Genomic DNA, 23,441 nt, shown 5'->3' with positions numbered 1-23,441 from the left:
TGTGTGTATGCATCAGATTCATTTAGAGGAAGACTCCAAACCTTCTAGGGAGATGCAACGTCGACTGAACCCTAACATGAAAGAGGTAGTTCGAAAAGAGGTGCTTAAGTTGTTAGATGCGGGTATTATTTACCCAATTTCAGACAGTAAGTGGGTCAGCCCTGTTCAGGTTGTCCCCAAGAAATCAGGTATCACTGTAGTCCAGAATGATAATAATGAATTAATCCCAACCCGAGTGACCACGGGATGGCGTGTGTGTATTGACTATAGGAAATTGAACAAGGTCACAAGGAAGGATCACTTTCCCCTTCCTTTTATCGACCAAATGCTAGAGCGATTAGCTGGACATAGTCACTATTGCTTCTTAGATGGCTACTCCGGTTATAATCAGATCGTTATTGCCCCAGAAGACCAAGAGAAAACCACTTTTACCTGTCCCTTTGGTACCTTTGCGTATAGACGCATGCCTTTCGGGCTATGTAATGCCCCTGCAACTTTTCAGCGTTGTATGATGAGCATATTTTCTGATATGGTAGAACGGTTCTTAGAGGTCTTTATGGATGATTTTTCAGTGTTTGGTTCATCTTTCGATGAGTGCTTGCATCATTTGACATTAGTGTTGACTAGGTGTAAGGAAAAAAATTTAGTGCTTAATTGGGAAAAATGCCATTTCATGGTTAAATCAGGAATTGTATTAGGGCACATCGTCTCTTCAAAGGGTATAGAGGTAGACAAAGCCAAAGTTGACCTTATTAAGACTTTACAGGTCCCAAAAACCGTAAAAGATATTAGGTCATTCCTAGGGCATGCAGGTTTTTACCGTCGATTCATTAAGGATTTTAGCTTGATTTCTAGACCTCTTTGCAATTTGCTTGCAAAAGATGTTAAGTTTGTCTTTGATGATGCTTGTTTAGAGGCTTTTGAGAAGCTTAAAACTTTACTCACTACTGCCCCGATAGTCCAGGCACCTAACTGGAACCTACCCTTTGAGATTATGTGTGATTCTTCAGATTATGCTATAGGCGTCGTTTTAGGACAACGAGAAAACAAATTACTTCATGTGATTTATTATGCTAGCAAAACTCTGAATGATGCCCAAATGAACTACACAACTACAGAAGGAACTTTTAGCCATCGTGTTTGCCTTGGATAAGTTTAGGTCCTACCTATTAGGTTCTAAGATCATAATCTATACAGATCATGCTGCTTTGAAATACCTTTTATCTAAGAAGGATACCAAACCTAGATTGATTAGATGGATCCTATTGTTACAGGAATTTTCCCCAGACATTAGAGACAAAAAGGGTGCAGAAAATGTAGTAGCAGACCTTGTCTAGGCTAGTTGTTAGTTCCCCTAGTGATTCCCTTCCTATAAGGGATAGCTTTCCTGATGAACAATTGTTCTCTGTTTCCCAATCACCTTGGTATGCAAATATAGTGAATTATCTTGTTACTGGTCGAACCCCTCAACATTGGGGTAAGCAAGATCGTTCTAGGTTTTTAGCCGAGGTTAAGCATTTTTTGGGACGATCCTTATCTGTTTAAGTATTGTCCGGACCAGATTATTAGGAGATGTGTATCTGAGAGTGACCAGTCTAGTATTATCTCCTTTTGTCATGAACATGCATGTGGGGGTCATTTTAGTGCTAAGAAGACTGCTGCTAAGATTTTGCAGTGTGGATTTTACTGGCCTTCGTTGTTTAAAGATTCCCATAGTCATTGTGTTTCTTGTGAGCGTTGCCAGAAGTTAGGAACCATTTCCCGTAGAAATATGATGCCTTTGAACCCTATTTTAGTGATTGAGGTCTTTGATGTGTGGGGCATTGATTTTATGGGTCCATTTCCTATTTCGTTTGGTTATCTTTACATACTTGTCGCTGTAGACTATGTGTCTAAGTGGGTTGAGGCGGTTCCGTGTAAAACGAATGACCACAGGGTCGTAGTCCAGTTTTTGAAAGAGAATATACTTACACGTTTTGGTACGCCGCGAGCTATAATTAGTGATGGAGGTTCACACTTTTGTAATAGACTGTTTGCTCTTTTAATGAAACAATACGGTATTACCCATAAAGTAGCAACCCCATATCACCCTCCAACTAGTGGTCAGGTAGAGGTTTCCAATAGGGAAATTAAACGTATTCTAGAGAAAACAGTTAATCCAAATAGGAAAGACTGGTCGTCGAGGCTTACTGATGCCTTATGGGCTTACCGTACTGATTAAAAGATTTTTCGTGGGTTGTAGTAATGAGGTTCAAACTCTCGGACTTGTGAAGGATGATTTTTTTTAGACTTAATAAAAAAAATATATACAATAAAAATATTAACAATGGTGAGAGGTACTGGGACTAATGATTCGGCCAATTTTCATAACATAGGGCTCAATGATTTATTCTCAACAATAATCGCTCAAAACATAAATTATATGGACTCTTATTTTGCCAAAGTAGATTCTCAAAACATTGATTGTAAATGTTAAGCATGGAACATCAAATCACCTAAGCTAAGCATGACCCATCTAATCAAATAACAACCAATTTAATTAAATCATATTTCAATTAATTTTTAATGCAAAAGTCTTAAAAAGAATTAACAAAATTACACATGTATGAAGCTCGGCCTCCTCCATCGTCCCAGTAATGGGTTATAAATCCGCATATTGGAAACACGCTCAAAGGAATTTTTCATTGCTCAAAAGAGGTGTACAAATGATGAAATGGAGATAATAATGAAAATTGGGTGTTTGCAACGTTTATAATTGTTGCAAACACCGTTACAAAGAACGATAAATGAAAAGTGCTGTAGTATACAGAATACTACGACCCTCAAGTGGCAGTCGTTGTTACTGTAGTATGAACGACTGTCTCTGATTGTCTAATGTTCTTCGTGTTCTTGAGTTGCAGCAGCAGAAATGGTGGCTCTGCAACTCGATTTTTCTTCACTCTGTAGCCTCCAAAGATTCCCCAAACTCTCGACAACCTTCGCTAGGATACCTCAGCAACTATTTATAACCCAACAACACCGAAATATCTCGCCATAACTTCATATAATCCTCCATTACTCGGCATTGATGAAGAAAATATTCTCGGATATATTTCTTCCAAATTTCGCTCTTCACGCGTCTGTTGGTTGTAAAACTTCCTAAGATAGAGCAACAATCAAAGACAAGATATTCTCTAACTAATTGGCCACGTAAATTCCAAGTTAGAATCAAACAGAATCGATATTATCTTCTCTTCCCTGTTTAGCTTTATCTTCATCCCACGGCTTTGATGGCCCATTTTGCTCGATCAAATTGACCATACTAATCTGGTCTAGTGTATTCAAGCCCAGCCCAATCATTTATAGCGATTGAATCTCGTTAAAACAGCCCGAGAATTCAACTCCAAAATCTGCAGCGTCTGCATGCAATATTCCCGCCAAAATCGTTTCAAATGGGGAAGAAACTGGTAGCCCCCTATCCAGAGTAGGGGTGCGAATAGCAGCTGCCTTGGGGGTGACCTGGGGGTGCCCCTTAGTAATTAGGTTACCCCTTATCCAAAAGCGAGAGTCCGAATAACACTTGTCCTCCGGGTGCCAAAATCAACTTTTCGAGCCGAATTATCCAAAAATGTTTATTTCCTAAAAATACATAAAAACACAATATTAGTACAAAAATAGAGTTCCAACAATACGGACATTGAGGACAAATTAGACACAAAAATGTGTCTATCACGTACTGCGTTTAAGACACCCATTGGAATGTCACCTTATCTTTTAGTGTTTGGCAAGGCATGTCACCTGCCTGTTGAGTTAGAGCATCGAGCCTATTGTGATATTAAGAACTTGAACTTTTCACTTGACAAGGCAGGAGCTCAAAGAAAGCTCCAGCTCAATGAGTTGGACGAGATTCGTAGAGATGCATACGATAGTGCTAAGGAGTACAAGAACAAAATGAAACTTGTGCATGATAGGAATATTTTACGAAAGTCATTTTCTCCAGGTCAAAAAGTTCTTCTGTATGACACTCGTTTGCATCTATTCCCCGGGAAGTTGCCCTCTCAGTGGACCGGTCTTTTTGTGGTCCGTACTATTTTTCCTCATGGCGCTGTTGAAATTGAGACACCAGATGGTAGTAGTTCTTCGAAGGTTAACGGTCAGCGATTGAAGCACTTTTTAGAGCCTTTTCCTACAGGTAATGTTGAGGAGGTCCCTCTGGAGGACCCCGTTTACCTTGATTGACCATCGAGGCGATTTTGTATGTTGTATAATATTTTTGTAGGTTTTTGGTTACACTTCACCCATGTACTATCTTTCCGACTTCTCTCTTTACTATTTCCTCATGTTACTTATATTTTTAGTAATTTTCTTTGATTAGAAACATTGAGGACAATGTTAGATTTAAGTTTGGGGGTGGGGTAGAACTTTTTGTTACCTTTTCGTTGCAATAAATAAATTCCAGAGCCTAGAAATTTATCCCTATTAAGGATGACACTAACCAATCTAAGTGGATGGAAGCATTTTGGTTATAGGAGTTGAGGAACCAATCTGACTAGATGGAAACATCTAAAGAGTCTATTCATATAAGCACAGAGCTCAGGTGTTAGAAATAACATGATAGTTTCACCATGTCTCGCTGAGTCCTTTTCACTTATGTTTTTATTTTGTTTTGTTTTGTTTTTAAACTCTGTTTCTCTAAGTGATTAGGTGGGGATCACGATTCAAGTTTTTACCACTGCTAGGGTGAATTAGAGTGATTGAGTTACAAAAAAAAAAAAAAAGATAGTTGAAAAAAAAAAAAAAGAGACCAGACCATCAGACCAACTGGCATAAATTCAATAAAGTCGACCACTGGAAATCTTGTATATGCCAGTTGTGTTGACCTAGAGTTAGGATTATCAATCACTGGTTCCCTTGTATATGCCAGTGTGTTGATATTAGACAGACTAGTATCTCAGTCCATTAGGATAGGTTCATTTTTGAGGAGGCCTTCAGACAGATATGAGAAACACCGTTCACCCAGTAAACATCAAAACCATCTATGTTTTTCTATATCCATCTTCTTGATCTATCCATGTGATTAGTTTTGACTCCGAATATTGATGTCCATAGAGAGACTATCTGAGTAGAGCTCTGTCACTTCATATGAATTTTAGTATTCTTGAGTGCAAACTCGTGTACAAAAATTGGAATTTCGCATCAGGGTACTTCCTCTTATAGTCAATAAGTATGCCAACCAAGGAGATTCTTTAGTGCCTTCCAAGGTTCTGTGTAAATAGCTACGGTCTGGAGTATAAATTTTTTGTGGGTATACCTCTGGTAAGCCCTCCGGAGACAACACTCCGCCACTAGGGGACACCTAGGGGTTTAAAGGCTTATTGCATACGCTAAATTCAATCGACGATGCCTGCGACAGTGAGTTAGGATTTTATTTTATTTTATTTTTGCTCGAGGACTAGCAAATACTAGGTTTGGGGGTATTTGATAGACACATTTTTGTGTCTCGATTTTATATATTGTTAGGGCTCATTTTCGTACTTATTATGGTGTTTTATTTATTTGTAGGTATTTTTGGCTAATAAACATTTTTAGAAAAAAATTGGCTCGAAAAGCTGTCGGAAAGCACCCGGAGGACATTTGCTATTCAGACTCTCACTTTGGATAAGGGGTAACCTAATTACTAAGGGGATCCCATTTCCAGGCAGTTGCTAATCGCACCCCTACTCTGGATAAGGGGCAACCATCTTCAACATTTCAAAAATCAGGTTTTTGGCGGGAAAATAGTGCAATAAAGAACAGTTTTGGCAATCGTGATTTGGGAGAGATTTAATCGGTATTTTTGATATAAATAGATGTCATGGGTCATATAGAAGAGGTGTCGAGAGTTTGGGAACCTAAGGAGAGACAGAGAAGAAGAAATCAGAGCTTTACCAAACTCTGTTTCTGCTGGTGCTGCTGAAGAAGAAGAAGAACGCGAAGAACATTGACGCACGGTAAACAGTCGCAGAATAATGTCGTTGTTTAACAGCTGAAGAACATTAAGTTGTTCAGGGCAGTCATATTCTAGGGTCTTAAAATCAGCGACAAAGCAACAGTTTTTCTGTAACAGTTCCATTGTAACAGCTGTTATGCAACACCAATACACTGTTGCAAACAGTCTGTGTTATTACTTTTCACTCTTTTGATCATCTTTTGAGCAACAAACACATATTTTGAGATCATGATTAATATGAGGAGCTAAACCCCATTGCTGAGGCGATAGAGGAAGATATTTTTCCAACAAAAAGTGGTATATTCTATTTTATCTTTTTATTTGCAATAATTATATGATTATTTGTCTTGAACTATTATTGAATATGATTTTTATTTGAGTGATTGTGATCTATTTTGATGGAGTATGCTTAGTTTTAAGACTTTTGATGCTTCATGCTTGGTATTTACAATTATTACTTTTGAAAATATACTTGTTGCAATATTTTAGAATCAAATTAAACAAGAAAATTGCATAAATATAAGTATTGGTTTAATCACTTTGAACTTGGAAAATAGTGGAATCTTAGCCTCAGTGTTTCTTTTAGTATTGATATCATCTTTGATTGAGTTTGCTATAATTTTTAGTGAGTTTTCTATTTTAATATTAGAATTTAAGTCTAATTAATATCATTCACAAGTCTGAGAATCGAACCACTTTTACCACTATCTACAAATCACATCACTGAGCTAAATAATCTTGCCATGTTAGCTAGGAATGCTTGGAAAATTATTGAAAATTCTGATTGCTTGTTGGCTAAGATTTTAAAAGTTAGATACTTCCCTAGGACTAATTTTCTGAATGCCAAATGTGCTGATAAATGCTCTTGGACCTGGAAATGCCTTCATGCTTTAAAGGAGTTGATTAAACCATTTGTTTCCTGGAATCTTGGGGATGGAAAGTTTATCGACCCCTGGTGTAATAAATGGATTCCAAATTTGGGTTCTGCTACTCCCAACTCTCTCACCCCTCAGGACCCTAGCATAAAAGTTGATTACTTCATTGATAACCATACTAGAACATCGAATGTTTCTAGACTTTCTACCCACTTTGATGATGCTTCGGTAAAGAAGATCGTCACTATTACCTTAAGCCAGCATTACATTCCTGACAGGAGGGCTTGGGACCTATCAAAGAATGGTAAATTTTCTTCAAAATCCCCTTACTTGGGCCTCAGAGGCATTAATGCCTCTCCATGTAAGACTCTTTGGTTACACATCTGGAAGATTAGTGTTCCTCACAGAATTCAACTCTTCCTTTGGAAAGCTGCTAAAAATACTCTTCCATCTAGAACTGTTCTTCATACCAGAATGCCATGCATTCTGTTGAATGTTCCAGATGCAAGGATCCTCATGAAAACATTATGCATACTTTGGTTCTGTGTCCTTTTGCTTCTAAGTTTTGGTTCTTGTCAAGTTTTTGCATAAACACTTCTTTCTTTACTCAATTTTTTTTTCAGAAGTGGCTTACTTTCTGTCTTCTGGAGCAAAACTCTAGATTGCCTGATGATGCTCAACATCTCTTTGTTGCTATCATGTGGTCCCTCTGGACCAGTAGAAATAACTTGGTCTTTCAAAATGTGTCTGAAAATCATAAGTATGTCATAGAAAGAGCTAGGGCAATTCTCCTTACTAGGAAAAATACTTCTGTTGCTACCCTTTCAAACCCCATAGCTCTAAATCACAAATGGATGCCCCCTTTGGTTGGTTGGATCAAATGTAACACTGATGGAGCTTTTGATGACATCTCTGGAGATAATGGTGCAGGATATCTGATGAGAAATTCTACTAGCAAAGCCTCTTTCTGTGCTTCCATGGTTTTTGAAGTTTCGTCTGCAGAAGAAGCTGAAGCCAGAGCCATCTGAGGAGTTCTCAAAAAAGCAGTGGAACAGAAGATGACCCATATCATCATTGAAAGTGATGCTAAGAAGCTGGTGGAATAATTCTCTTTGGGTTCTTTTGATGGTGATCTAGGACAGATGCCATATTTAAAGATACTCAATTATTTGCCTCTAATTTAATAGCTTGTATTTTTAGTTTTCAACCTAGAATCTGTAATACCGTTGCTCATGAGTTCGCTTAATGGGCTAAACGTAAGAAATCTTCTATGTACTGGTCTATGCCTCCTGCTTGGCTAGCTCCAGCAGTTGAGGGAGACTATTAGCCTTGCTGAAGGCCTTTGCTTATAAAAAAAAAAGTAAAATATACCCGTCCCATTGGAGTTACTTTTAGTGGTCAAAAACAACCTTTTTTCCCCTTGAAATATAAAGGTTAAAAATGTTAATAAAAAGAGAGAGTTAACATGCTTGGAGCCAATAATTTTGACGTACTGATTTACAAAAAAAATCTACTTGCAATCTACAAGGGTAGTTCCAATGGAAATAAACAAACTTGAAGTTTGTATATTTTGCTTCCACTATGGACTCTACAAACATGAAAAATGAGTGAACAAACCAACGATTCTGTTGGTTTGTTCATGCGGTCAAACAAGAGACATGCGGTTGATCTTAGGCCGTGGGACAAATAAAACCCGCAAGAGGATTTTCATCAACCCCGCCGGTCTTTCAAAAACGATCAGTATTTTTTGAGTTTCCCAAAATTATTTACTACTTCTCTATTCACTTTATCCCCATTTATCTCACTTCATCTGATTTAATCTCACCTAAATATTATATTTTAACTTTATCCTACAATATCTTTTACATTAAAAAAAATCCATTAGTGGGACCCTAAAAAATTAAATCGGTTCATTTTTCTCAATTTTTTTTGATCTCTGTCATATGAAATTCCCTAACTACTTTCCAATGAGTAATGATGCCAATAAAGGTTGTTATCCTGACTGAACCAGTTATCCAGAGCTCCCCAACGGAAATGCTGGCTTTAACTTCACTTATAACGGCACCCACCAACTTTAGGCTGGGTTTGGTAATATTTTTCTTTTTGAAAAATCACTTTGAAAATACAAATACAATAATTATCCTTCGTATTAATGTTTGGTAAAATATTTTCAAAATGTTTGTAATCCAAAGCACTTCCAGAATGCCTTAACTTTTAAATGATGAGGGAAAGGAGCTTTCATAAAAGCTCTAAAAACATAAGTTGTGGTCCCACTTAAATTTAATGCTTGATTTATCTTTTTTATCCCTATTTTATTTTATAAATGACAAAATTTACTTTTACATTTATATACAATTTATTTCTTATATTTTATTATTTAAATATTATTATTTTTTATTTTCAAACTATTTTATATACCATTTAATTTCATTTTTCAATAATAAAAGTAAAAACAAATATTAAATAATTACTTAATTTTAATTCAATTTTTTGTTTGAGAATTATACATACATATATATATATATACATATATGTTAACTAAAATATTTTATTTTAACAATCATAATAATAATAAAAATCAGTAAATTTAATATTATATATATTTATATTTAATAATAAAAAAACTAATTATTTTTAAACCCAATAAAATTGTTTAAAACTATTTCCAGAGATATGTCTGTTTTTGTCATTTGCTACAACAATATTGGTTGAATTGGTATTTTACCAAACACACTTTGATTGTTTTTGTACTCAACTTTAACTTTAATTAATATTTTAGCAAAAGTCTGACTGTTTTTTTTCTCACAACACAGCAGCAAAGTGCTTTTACAAAAGCTGCAGCAATACCAAACTAAGCCTTAACTTCACTTATAACGGCTCCCACCAATGTAGGATTCTTATTAGCCATTTTTCTCATGTTCCTCTCTTTAAAAATGATTAAAATCCAGATTTTTCTCCCTCTATTTTGGCCTCCTTTGAATTTCCACGCTCCGAATTGATCCGATATGGTACCTAATTGGTCTCATCTCACATTGAATCCTCCTGCAAAATAATCCCAAAGCTTTTGAACAAAACAGTAACGGAGGAGCAAATAGTTTACTCATGATTAAAATCGATTTTGAACAACTCAATCAACCTGTTTTTATATGAAACCGATTTGATAATTTAAAAAATATTTTGTTGATTTTTTTCAAAATGAGAAATGAAGTCGTATATTTAATTAAATGAAATTACCTCTTTTCTTGAGTGTTTATGATGATTGATCATGACTGAATAACTAGTTCCAATACCGTCTAATTGAAAAACTCCTGGTTCAGATTTCCTCAAGAAAATTGAATTTCCTCAAGAAAATTGAATTTGCCTACATCTTGTTTCTGAATTGGTCTTGTTCTGGTTAGGGCTTTTTTTTTTCCATGTTTTGAACTCGAAAGTTAGTAAAATAATGCCATGGTATTAATAGCCTGACGTCATTAGAGGCTATCCTGAAAGAATTAGGGGCGACTTTTTTATTCCCAATCCATAGACAAGGTTATGGGATGTTCAAATTTGTGGATATTACCAAAGTACCCTTATACAATCTGTAGTTAAGAAAGTGATATCATCTATCGATTACTAGTATTCTCAATGTTGTGGTCGTTAGCAATCGGTAGATAGGTGAAGTTCATAAATAACTTCATAAACTACCGATTATTCTAGTTCCCAAATTTGAAAAAAATTGAGATTTTGGCAAAAAACAAAATTTGGGGCATCTTAATAATCGAAGATTAAATTACCTTGTTCAACTACCGATTATAGTAGTTCCCAAATTCGAAGAATTGGTGATTTCGGCAAAAACAAAATTTGAGGCAACATTATAATCGATAGATAATACATATCACGAGTCTTCCGATTGTGAAAATAGAGAAATGCAAAATTCCACTAGTTTTTGAAAATTTTGAATTTGGGGCACTAGCACAATCGGTGGATAATGAACATCAGGAGACTGCGATTGTACAATCGGTAGATAATACATACCACGAGTCTACCGATTGTGAAAATAGAGAAATGCAAATTCCACTAGTTTTTGAAAAATTTGAATTTGGGGCACTAGCACAGTCGGTAGATAATGAACATCACGAGACTTATGATTGTACAATCGGTAGAAAATACATATCACGAGTCTATCGATTGTGAAAATAGAGAAATGCAAAATTCCATTAGTTTTTGAAAAGTTTGAATTTGGGGCACTAGCACAATCGGTAGATAATGAACATCACGAGACTACCGATTGTACAATCGGTAGATAATGAACATCACGAGACTACCGATTGTACAATCGGTAGATAATACATATCACGAGTCTACCGATTGTGAAAATAGAGAAATGCAAAATTCCACTAGTTTTTGAAAATTTTGAATTTGGGGGACTAGCACAATCGGTAGATAATGAACATTACGAGACTACCGATTGTACAATTAGTAGATAATACATATTACGAGTCTACCGATTGTGCATATCTATTTGAACAGAAAGGTATAATCGGTTGATAAAGTACTTTATTATCTACCGATTCTGAGACGTTAATGGTGTTGAATATATTTAATCATCTCTTTAATCATTATTGAACCTTGAACATGATATTTTTCATGATGTTCCTCACATTCTTCCTCCATGAAAGCGTCGTCTAGGGTTTCTCCACAAAAGTTTGGATCATTCAACATATACCCCAAATCGTCTTCTCTATACGGTAGTGAAGCTTCAACATTATGTTCTTCACCTTCTTTTTCGTACCTATTCATGTTTCTTGTTGATTTAATAAAAATGGTAAACTCCCACTTCTTCTTCTTTCTCTTCTTCTTCTCTCTCACCCATCAAAAACTAAAACCAAACAATAGGAAAAAGTTTCCTAAAACCAACTATATATGACTAAACTTCCGACTATAAAGTTAACTACCGATTATATACACCGACACTACCGATTATGAGACAATCTACCGATTAAATACACAAATACAACCGATTATAGAATTAACTATCGATTATGGGTTTCGTAGGAAAACAAATGAGGCATACCACATTAAACTACCGATTGTAGTTTTATCTACCGATTATGGAGGATAAAATTATCATTTTCAAAAATCGAAGATAAGGGGTAGCTTAGATTTACGCTTGGATGATTTTTTTTGTCTTTTTGTGTCGCCCCTATTTCTTTCAGGGCAGCCCCTAATGACGCCAGGATTAATAGACACGCAATTTTTGTAGAATCTCACGCTTTGACCCATGTCCATGCGCGTGTACCAAGCACCAAGTCCGTGTCTACTTGAAATTATTTTTTGCAAGTTTTTAACTTGATAAATAATTTATTTAAGAGTTTTATTTATGGAAAAAATTCATTTTTTGTGTTTAATTGTTTTACAAGAAACAAAACTCGTTTTATAAGAAAAAACCTAAACCTAACTTGATTTGCAAGTTAATTTTCCTATAAATACAACTCGAAAAACTTTTTTCAAAACACACAAGCAGCGACCATCTCTAGGTCTACTTTTCTTCATCTTCTTTCTTTTAGTTTCGTGCGGCGTTTTACTTCCATCCCCGTTGCTGAGTTTAAGAGTGGGTAACTTGTATTGTGCTAATACAAGTTATATCGGGCAGTCTTATCCTGGACACATCTTCGCACGTTGGGGTTGAGCATTACTTTAGAGTATACCCGCGAACTAATGTGTTAAGGACAGCTTGTTGAACCTGTGATTCTGCCCTCATCAATTTGTTCGTGGTAGAGTTGTTTGATACAGTTCTTTATATTTATTGTTTGATACATCTGACGTTTCTTCTATTGTTGCAAGACTCTAACAGATAAAAGTAAGTAATCTTTCTCATGTTGTTAGAGAAATGATCCGTCGGTTTCTTGTTACAGTAAAATGTGCGGTTTGTATGCCATGTAGATGATTTTATGTGAGGATGTGAAGACTCGAAAGTCTTACATGAGTTTTAAGCTGTAAATTGATCCGTAAGGATATAATGTATTTTATATAGTTTAATGTACACAAAATTGGTTAAAAAGACCAAAATCAACAATTCCTGAGTGAAATGGACAGTTAGATTTTGATACTGTTTAAATGGACAAAAATGTAAAAATAGGCAGGATGTAATCAGTTTCATCGTGCCCATTTTCAAATATTTTTTCTTATTTTTAATTTACACAGGATGTATCCAGTTTCATCCTTGCTATTTTGTAAATTTAAACTAGGATGAAATTACTATTTTTTTTTGGCCATTTCACCCAAACTATTTTTTACTCGTCCATTTGAACCGTGATTTAAAAATATTTGGACAAATGACCCATTTTCCGTTTAATATAATAGTCAAAAGTTCATTCTCTTGTACAAAACTATTGCTCAACTAGCTAGCCGTACCATTGCCATTACTGTTATTTATCATTATAGTTTGCGCAAAATTTTCATATACTTCTGTCGTAACATATAAATAGGCGGAGGGACCAATTTTCTTAGATTAAGACTTTTTTTTGATTTTATATATTTCTATGCTTTTTCCTGTTTTACCCCTTATAAAATATAGGCACCGATGGAGTAAGTTTTTACTACAATAGAATTTATTTTGACCAACAAGAAGAAAAGATTCAAAGGTGAGAGATGATAGAGAAAGCTCAAAACAAAGTTTGTTGCTTTAAATTAGAGATACGTCGAAATATGTAAGAAGTTGTCTAGGATTCAATTCAACATATCACATGTTAGATGATAGATACCTTTCATATTCAATTTTCTGGTGTTGTGTATTATTACACCGTTGGCCAAATGAGGAAATTAATAATGGAGGGGTCAAGCTAATAGTTTTTCCGAAATTACAAACTCTGAATTCTTTATGGTAGATTTTTTGCAACTATCAAATGTCCATGTTTTGACCGGATAATAAAATTTCAGAGGTTTAACTATTTTGTTATGTAACCGGATTAGTACTACTTAATTTATTTACATCATCCAAACACAATTCCATTAGCTGGAAGCATCTCATGGTGTTCAGCTCCAAGAAAATCAAATCAAATATGTTATCCTCCACTTTCTCTAAAGAGGCAAGTCAATTATGTACTAGTTGACAGGGTTTTATCTTCCTCTTTTGCCAGTGTTTGGGTCTGAGCTGTTAATGATTCAATAAACTACCATGAGAATCAAAAAGCAGTGGAATGATTAGGGAATTATTTATTAGATCCACAATTAGTAGTGGTGACAAAAGTGTTCTGCCTAGCTTTAGATTTCGTTAACTTGTAATCTAGTCTTTCTTTCTTTCTTTTTTTTAGAGGCAGATTGTTGCGGGGCGGAGCCAGAAATTTGTCTAAGGGACATGAAAATATTATCAGGGGTAGAAGAGAGCAAATTTTGGCCTAGGAGCCCCCAACATTTCAAACTTTAGCCTTGGGAGCTAGTTGGGAAGAGGATGCAGTGCTTTAAACTAGCTCCACCCTGTCCTTGCCCCCTCTAGTCTTTGTTCATTTTCTCCTTTTCCTAGCTTTATAAATAAAAATATCTCCTGATTTCGCCGAGGAAAAAAAAGAGAGATTGGGTTCCACTTATTGATCCAAATAATGAGTGCATTTGGAAGTTCAGATTCAAACGGCCAGAGAGAGATATATTATACGTACAAATAGATCCAAGTTCGGCCGCAAAACCATTTTGCTGATCAAATGATCAAACTCTGGGATTAAATATGAGCAGCTTACTAACGAAGGTGTCTCATCACCCGAAACTAGAAACTCCAAGTACGTACGGCACCATCTGAATGGCTTCCGATTTCTTCCAAGCATATGCTCACAACAATTGATCTCTTTTACCATTCAGGGAGTACTATCTTTCTTATAAGTGTTTCATCATGTCGCCTAGGTCCTTCGATTGCGTTGTAGTAATCTTTTTCTTCTTGTTTGCCCCGAACACTTGTATCTGAGCTAACTGAAACTGAGCTCTCCAAGTAAGGCACCATCTGGGAAATGTACTTGATGTACCTATACTTTCTTCCATTTCTTGCATGCATATACCCACAATACTAGATGTCTTCTGCCACTCAGATGAGGACATATTATCGCGAAGTGGTAATAGGATTTCATCATTCTTTAAACACACTACACTTCTTAAGCAGTGGTTGTAGGGAATATCCAATGTCATCATCATTTGTTGGTCAATCTTGAATAATTTAAACCAAGACTCCTTAACCTCATAAACTTTCATCACCCATATCTCAAAACAAACCCTCGAAATACTGCCTAGCAAGCAAAGGAAACCCTCTCAACACATCAACAGATTTATGAAATGGTCCGTATGTTCAGGTTCTGGTATTTCTTTCGATATTCACAAAATTGGTTAAAAAGATTAAAATTAACAATTCCTGGGTGAAAAAGACATGTAAAATTTGATATAAATAGACAAGAATGTAAAAATAGTCAGGATGTAAACAGTTTCATCCTACCCATTTTGAAATACTTTTTCTTATTAATTTACATCAGGATGCATCCAGTTTTATCCTCGTTATTTTTTAAATTTAAGCCAGAATAAATCCAGTTTCATTCTTGTTATTTTTTTGGTGTCCATTTCACCCATATTAACTTTTACTCGTCCATTTGAACCATGTTTTAAAAATATTTGAACAAATGAACCATTTTCGGTTGGATATTTCGTCTTCCAAACCGAAAGAAAGTATAACTTGTGATCGAGAGTCAACTGCCTTCGCTAACAATTGGAGAGCTCCATTTATAAACACCCATGCGCTCCAATAAAAAGTTTATAAGGAATGCGGGAAATAGGATTATGTTTTTTCCGTGAATCTGAACCCAAAGCATATATCTCAAACTCGAGAAACATTCATTTTCGGGCTACTGATAACTTTTATTTCTTTGCTCGGTAAAGAATGATTTATATAGATTAGTAAGTACAAAGTACAAACACCAAATAGAATACTCCCCATACTACAATATAAAAACCCCAACAAAAGAAAAACCCTTGCCTAAACAATACAAGGCCCAAAGAAATGCTAATTCAAATACAAATGAGAGAGCCCAACCCAATGGAAATCCTAGCCCTAAAAGAGCTAAAATGGAAAAATCCTGTCCGTGAACCCTAACTCAGCCGCCTATCAACCTTCAACCAGATCCACCACCTGCTCAAAAACCATTGAAGATCATCTCCTGGCTACTGATAACTGATACAAACTTGTATTCACAAGTTTCATAATCATAACCAAACCCATAGTTATTGTTAGATACGAAGTGTTTGGTTGATTTTAATCCAATATGATTCCTTGGCGATTGTATTGCTTTGTCCTCTTTAGTACAAGCACTCCAGACGTAAATTATAGAACGACGAGTGAATGCACAAATCTTGTTGGGGGAGACTTGCAAAATCCGAGCCGTTGTGTGCAGTACGAAAACCACACAAGCAATGAAACACAATGTGGAAATAATACAACTATAACGATATAAGAAGCAATCGCACAACACCGGCAATTACGTGGAAAAAACCCTCCAAGGTGAAGGGTGAAAAACCACGGGAAAATCTTCCATTATAATCAAACAATGGGTTACACACAATTCTCCTAATTTGGGGATAACAACAACTTCAAGGTGCATATAGCACTTGGATAACAATTTTCCTAAATTACACTCACCCTTAATGATGGATCAACAATTCATTCACCGATAAGATGAGATTCACTATCATTTGACAATAGCAAGAAATTGAGATACTTACTACTAAGGTGTGAATAAATCCTGGATTTTTTCCCTTTTGAAGAAATGTGGAAATTGATCAATCAATCTTCATCACACTAACCAATAGATCCTTAGCTAAGAATCCTTTATTCTTCTTCAAAGATAACTACTTCAATCTCACCAAAAAATCAACTCTAATGGTGGCTTCACCTCTCTTTCTCTCCCACTCTCTACCTCGTTTCTTTTCTCAAAACTTGAGAAGATGACCCGTAAAACAAAACATCTCATGATGCTTGTTATAACCTAACATAGGCGCCTGCTAGTTGACTCCCTTAAATGGTTATGGGGATACCTGGACTATTGGACCCATAAGGAGGGACAGGCCCAACAATATCCCCCTCACGACTTATGGCGAGGTACCCCTCACCACCAAACCTGCCCTGCTGTAGAAATACACATACTTGTACTTTGGTAGCGACTTTGTCATCATATCAGAAGCATTATCATCTGTATGGATCTTCTCAATCTACAAGATATTCTCATCGAGATTTTCTTGTATCCACTGATACCTAATATTAATGTACTTGGTCCTCGAGTGAAAACTCGAATTCTTGCTGAGATGGATGGCACTCTGGTTGTCACAGTAAAATATGAATCTTTGTTGCTTCACACCGAGTTCCCGAAAAAACCTCTTCATCCATATCATATCCTTGCAACTCTCCGTAGATGTAATGTACTCTGCCACACATCTTTGTAACTTGGACTGCCAAGACACAGCTCCCCCTGCATAGGTGAATAAGTAAACCGATGTAAACTTGACACTGTCTTGAGCACCTGCCCAATCTGAATCTTTATAACCCACTAACTCTGGATTATCACCACCATAACACAAACACATATTAGAAGTACCCATTAGATATCGTAGTATCCATTTCATCGCTTCCCAATGATCCATACCAGGATTGGCTAGAAATATGCTTACCACTCCAACTGCATAAGTTATATCCGACCTTGTACACACCATTGCATACATCAAACTACCAGCTGTCGACGCATAAGAACTTTCTTCATCTTCCGTTTCACAACATCATTCACAAGACATTGATCACGAGTTAACCTGAAATGGTTTGGAAGTGGACAACTTACCGGCTCGTCCATGTTGAACCTTTTTAACACCTTCTCAATATAGTCTTCTTGTGATAGCCACAACTTCCTTGCTTTCCTATCACGAGAGATTTGCATGCCAAGAATACGCTTTGCTGCACCCAAGTCTTTCATAGAAAAATACTTGATCAGATCTAAATTCAACCTGTCAATCGTTTTCTTATCTTTTCCACCGATCAACATGTCATCGACATATAACAAAAGAATAAGAAAATCACCACCAAATTTTTTTGAATGAATACACAATGATCTGAAGATTTCCTCTTGTACCCATGTTCTTTCATGAACGATTCAAACTTCTTGTACCATCTTCTAGGAGCTTGCTTCAAACCATATAGACTCTTCTTTAGCTTGCACACCATGTGTTTTTTGCCTTTGACTTCAAAACCCTCGGGTTGTGCCATGTACATATCTTCCTCCAACTCACCGTGAATAAATGTTGTCTTGACATCTAGTTGTTTGTCATGTACCTACGATGGAAAGGAGTGCCCCCATCGTGTGGAGTGTCAATGTGTATTACTATTGGCTGTAGTTAGTAGTATTTAGCATGTGATAGGGTGTCATTAACAATTATACTTGATTGTTTAGATGTAACCATCTGTGTGCGTAATGATCGTTAGATTAAATAGATTAGCCTAGCTATATATGATGGCTTTTGTATCTGAAGAAGGTAATCAATGAATGAATGAATCTCTAAACCCTTAGGATGTGTTCACCTGAACCATATTTCTTCAATCTTCTTCCTTCTAATTCGTCTATTCCTCCCCTAATTCGTCCATGTTCTTCCTTGTCTATCTCTGATATCCTCTTAATTGCCGGATCTTGATAACAATTGTACTTGAGAACAATACATTTGGCATCAGAGCCGTTTCTATCCATGGCGGAGGTGGCTGTAAGGTGCGAATTAATGGGTTTGCAGTTGAAGTATATTAGGTTTTGCTTGGAGATGCCCTCACCAAATCGAGAATTTAACCTTAGGATAACCGATATGATTACCATTACAGAGATGAAGTTGAATTCAATGATGGCACTCTCCAAATTGAAAAATCAACAATTATCCAGACAACAGTTAGTTAAAGAAGTTGGGGTTATGGAGGAATTGAACAGTGAGGAAGGGAATTCTACAAATTCAACTCCAATTTCCAACCTAATTTGTGATTCTAATTCTCAAACTCCAACTCCAGATGATGTTGGATCTCAGAAGTTCAAATCAATTTCCAGGTGTATTGAAGAGGAATCTCTCGATTTCGAAATGATTCCGTCATTTTTATTTGAGGAAAAAGAAGACTCAGTGGATTCAGAACCACAAGAAGAGAAATCCCTCACTACTAGGAGTAACTCGATTGATGTTCTGCATTTTCCAAGCGAAGGTGTTGAGAGTAAACTGATAAGGGACTTCATCAGTCGAAACCAGGGTACAATTGATGGCCAATATTGCCTATACTTGAAGGAGTTTTTCATTCTAGACAACAAAGTAAACGGTATGAATTATTCTTATCTTCATCTGGATGATGTTCGATCGTTATTTGATAGAGGTAAATATGTTATTGTCTTATCAATTTCTTATGAGAATTTGGTTAATCCATGGATTCCTAGCTTGGGGTACCAGTCAGATTTTCGGTGTATGCCTTCGATTGTTAGTTCTTGTGTTACTGATGCTGCAAGTATTGATGAGAGGATGTTGTTTGTTAAATTGATTGATAGAATTAGACCAGTGTTGCTCTTGCTGGGTAGAACAATTGAAATGGAGAAGGTACTTGAACCTCAGGGTATAGTGCCTTGGACTTTACTATGGAGTTTGTATACAGGTGGTGTTTGTTTTCTTATTAAAATGCCAGTGACTGATATGTCTGTTCAAGTGATAAAGTGCTTTAATTCAGCTGGAAATTTGGTGTCGTTTCACGGCTATTTCACATGTTCATCCTTGCAGTTATTGGAGATAGTTTTAGGCTTCTTAGAATGGAATTCTTCTTGCAATATCCATTTCCTGCATCTATGAACTTTGGCAGTGATACTACTCAAGGTAAAAGAATGCAAGTATATTAATATTCAGCTGATGTTCACTCTAGGTATTATGCTATATTTAAATCTTATAGATTACATCGACTATTGAGTCTATTTTACCAAACCATGGGAGGCTATATGAAGTTTCAGTTCTATGTCAGAGTAGTGGACACTCAAAGATGGTTGACTGTAAATTATACTATACATGTGCTGCTAGTGGTGACTCCATTGAGTTGTGAATTTGTTCCGGCAGTTTTCTGGGGTGTGAGAATTCTTTTAACCTAACTGTGGCACTTGTGGTTCTCACCAGCAGTGCATTCTAGCTGGACAGTGTATCTTGTGATGGGAGTAAGCTTGCTTGTTTGGACTGATGCTCATGCCTTGATGAGCTTTCTTAAGTACATGGTTTATGAGAGATTTTCGATCCGTGCAAGAGTTGCGTATTATGTGGGAAGGCATTGCAACACAAGAAATCGGGATTTCAAAGATGATTATTTCTATATGCTTCTTAGACGAATTCTTCCTTACACAATTTACTTCACTAAGGTATATTTCTTCATATATGTAAGACTGATTACTTCTGTATGTGCTAGTTTACCAATTGCAAAGTATACTCGAGTCATATTTTATCGTGGGTAAGGAAATTGAACATGTTGAGAGGGGTTATTCTTATGATAGATATATTTCCAAATTCTGCGTTACTTCTTGTTTGTTCGTTAGCAGTGGGTTGATTTTTATGGATGCCTGTGATGGCAACTCTGCTCATGAGTTGATTTTGGAAGTTAATTACCATTTAATTTTGTTGTTAGAAATCTCAAATGTGTTTGAGTTCGATATAAATGGAGAAAGGTGTGATGCTAGTACCCTGGTTGATAAAATTCCACAGCAATATCATATTCCTTAGTCTATTTTGATACTACAAATTGGAAGGAAAAATGAGTCTGGAAGTGCACCAGAATTATACGGTCAGTTGATTATCAAAGTTACTAGTCTTGCTCAAATGATAAAAGCTGGAGAGGGATTCATGAAGATGGAAATATCCTCAAAAAGCAGTGCTGTGTTTTTAGTTTGGAAACTGATCATTTTAAGGGGGTTGAGCTTTTTGGTTTTCTCATCTGAGTTTCATTTCACTATATTCTCCTTCAGATTATGGAGTATGGGAAGACGAATCGAGTTACATGGCCATATATGCAAGTTCACCCTCATGCTCAGTAGTGACAGTGTAGTGATGAAACTTTACAAGCACAGTATTCTTGGGATGCATGGTCAAGTTCTTGCCACTACAGCTGAACCATCTATAAGGGCAAAACGGATTTTGCAAGGGTTATAAACTTCTTTAAAGGAATTAATCGGGTCACCTAACTCTGGTATTGTTGGTTTCCTTCTAAGTCGTGGGTGGCAGCACTTGTGCTTGTTTCTAGGAAGCAGGATAGGTAACAAGTACTTGATGATAGCAGCTGGGAATTCAACAAAATGCACGCAACCGATCTTGAAGCATCTGAAGTTCTTCACTAGTGATGGAACAACAATTGCAGTAACTCGTCCTAGTCCGAGGAATGCACCAAACCCATTAAAGGCTAATTTTTCTGCTACTACGTTTTTTGTGGTACTCATGGATGTGAAGAGGGATGTTACTACAGTTCTTGCACAACAGCTATAAGTGGAACTCTTTGTTTTTGAAGTGCTTCTTCCGGAAAGTAACAGAACCTTGGCCGAAATTGAATTTTCAGGAGGTGTTGCTAGGGTTGCACACCCTGTTGGACAGTGGTTTACTGAGCTTGGCATTATGATGTTTATGGGCCTTGCAAGGAAAACTAGTGGTCATTGTGTTACTACTGGCTACTGGCTGCACACCACAGGGAATGTCATGTACCTACAATGGAGAGGAGTGCCCCAACTCAACTCTTATCCTTGAAGATAAGGATGTTTTGAAGGAGTGGGGAATGTCATGTACCTACAATGGAAAGGAGTGCCCCCATCGTGTGGAGTGTCAATGTGTATTACTATTGGCTGTAGTTAGTAGTATTTAGCATGTGATAGGGTGTCTTTAACAGTTATACTTGATTGTTTAGATGTAACCATCTGGGTGCGTAATGACCGTTAGATTAGATAGATTATCCTAGCTATATCTGGTGGCTTTTGTATCTAAAGAAGGTAATAAATGAATGAATGAATCTCTAACCCTTAGGCTGTGTTCACCTGAACCAGATTTCTTTGATCTTATTCCTTCTAATTCGTCTATTCCTCCCCTAATTCGTCCATGTTCTTCCATGTCTATCTCTGATATCCTCTTAATTGCCGGATCTTGATTGTACTTGAGAACAATACATTGTTCTATCTCAAGACCCAAACTAGCTGCTAATGTCAAGAGAACCCGAATGGAAGGAAATCTCACCACTGGTGAGAAAATGTCGTCAAAGTCAACACCTTTTCTTTGCTCATAACCCTTCACAACTAAGCCTGCTTTGCCTTGGTTGTGAGTTACCATATTCAGTCTTGACTCTATACACCTACTTGTTCTTCAGAATTTTCTCGTTCTTTGGCTTGTCAACCAAATCAAAGTGTCATTCTCATTCAAAGATCCAACCTCTTCTTTCATGGATTTTAACCACTTATGACTTTCAGGAACACTAAGAGCTTCTTCATAAGACTCTGGTCACTGCATCTGTGAGCATCACATACTCATGTGGTGTATACTTCGTTGAAGGTAATCTGGTCCTGCTGGATCTTCTCAACTCAGCTTCTGGTTCTTATTGTTGCACTTCTTGCTCAACATCATCCATCGGAACATCTGCATGAGCTTCATCTTCATGATTGTATTCTTTTTCTTCATTACCATTACCATCAACATCATCATCAGGTTGTTCAAGAAAAGGAACAATTGGATTTGGATCCAAGAACATGTCTTCTTGAAGCTTTGTCTTTTCGATCTTCTCAAAGTCTTCGATAGTTTGGTCCTCAAGGAATACTTTGTCCCTACTTCTGATACCCTTCTTGTCAACTGGATCCCAAAATCTATAACCAAACTTCTCTGTTCCATAGCCTAAGAACACACACTGATTTTCTTTGTCATCAAGATTTGATCTCTGATCTTTTGGGATATGAACAAATGCCCTGCAATCAAACACTCTCAAGTGATCATAAGTAGGCTCTTTGGCTCTCCAGACCTTCTCTGCTACTTCTTCATCTAGCGGTCTTAAAGGAGATCGATTGATCAAGTACACAACAATATTCATTGCTTCAACCCAAAAGTGCTTCTGCAACTTGGAATGAGATAACAGGCACCTAATTCTCTCAAGAATAGTGCGATTCATCCGCTCTGCAACACCATTATGTTGTGGAATCTTCGGTACTTACTGTTCATGACGTATACCCATGCTCTTGCAATACTTTTCAAGTGTCCCGATGTACTCTCCTCCATTGTCAGAACGAAGGCACTTCAAGGTTCTACCTGTTTCTCTTTCCACCATACCGTGAAACATCTTGAACACATGAACAACATCATCTTTGGTCTTGATTGCATATGACCAAACCTTCCTTGAAACATCATCTATGAAAGTAACAAAGTAAAAATCACCACTAAGTGTTTTGACCCTTAAAGGTCCACATACGTTAGAATGAACAAGATCAATAATACCAGAATTACTCTTGGGTAAAGCTTTATGAAAAGAAACTTTAGTTTGTTTACCAACTAAACAATGAGTGCACTTACCCAATTGCGTACCTTTCGCCTTTGGCAAA

The 23,441-nt window shown here is 36.6% G+C and overlaps 1 protein-coding gene across 2 annotated transcripts; it reads left to right on the top strand.

The window, feature by feature from the left end:
- Positions 1-18,387: 18,387 nt before the first annotated feature.
- On the top strand, positions 18,388-21,899 carry LOC113345036. 2 transcript variants are annotated; one of them, XR_003357977.1, is made up of 2 exons: positions 18,388-20,246; positions 20,510-21,899. XR_003357977.1 is itself a non-coding variant. In XM_026588899.1 (2 exons), the coding sequence occupies exon 1, from the start codon at positions 18,574-18,576 to the stop codon at positions 19,693-19,695; it is 1,122 nt and encodes a 373-aa protein (XP_026444684.1). In that variant the 5' UTR covers positions 18,388-18,573; the 3' UTR covers positions 19,696-19,719; positions 20,014-21,899. The 2 variants fall into 2 exon arrangements, 1 of the variants encoding a protein (XP_026444684.1); XM_026588899.1 differs by having other exon boundaries at positions 18,388-19,719; positions 20,014-21,899.
- Positions 21,900-23,441: the final 1,542 nt, after the last annotated feature.

This window comes from Papaver somniferum, unplaced genomic scaffold (genome assembly GCF_003573695.1).
Source record: "Papaver somniferum cultivar HN1 unplaced genomic scaffold, ASM357369v1 unplaced-scaffold_80, whole genome shotgun sequence".
Taxonomy (NCBI): Eukaryota; Viridiplantae; Streptophyta; class Magnoliopsida; order Ranunculales; family Papaveraceae; genus Papaver; species Papaver somniferum.
Note: the sequence above shows the minus strand (reverse complement) of the source record. Positions and strands in the feature narration are given on the sequence as shown.

Excerpts from the sequence above, each read along its gene's own strand:
- LOC113345036 (XM_026588899.1), top strand. The coding sequence starts at position 18,574 with ATGGCGGAGGTGGCTGTAAGGTGCGAATTAATGGGTTTGCAGTTGAAG.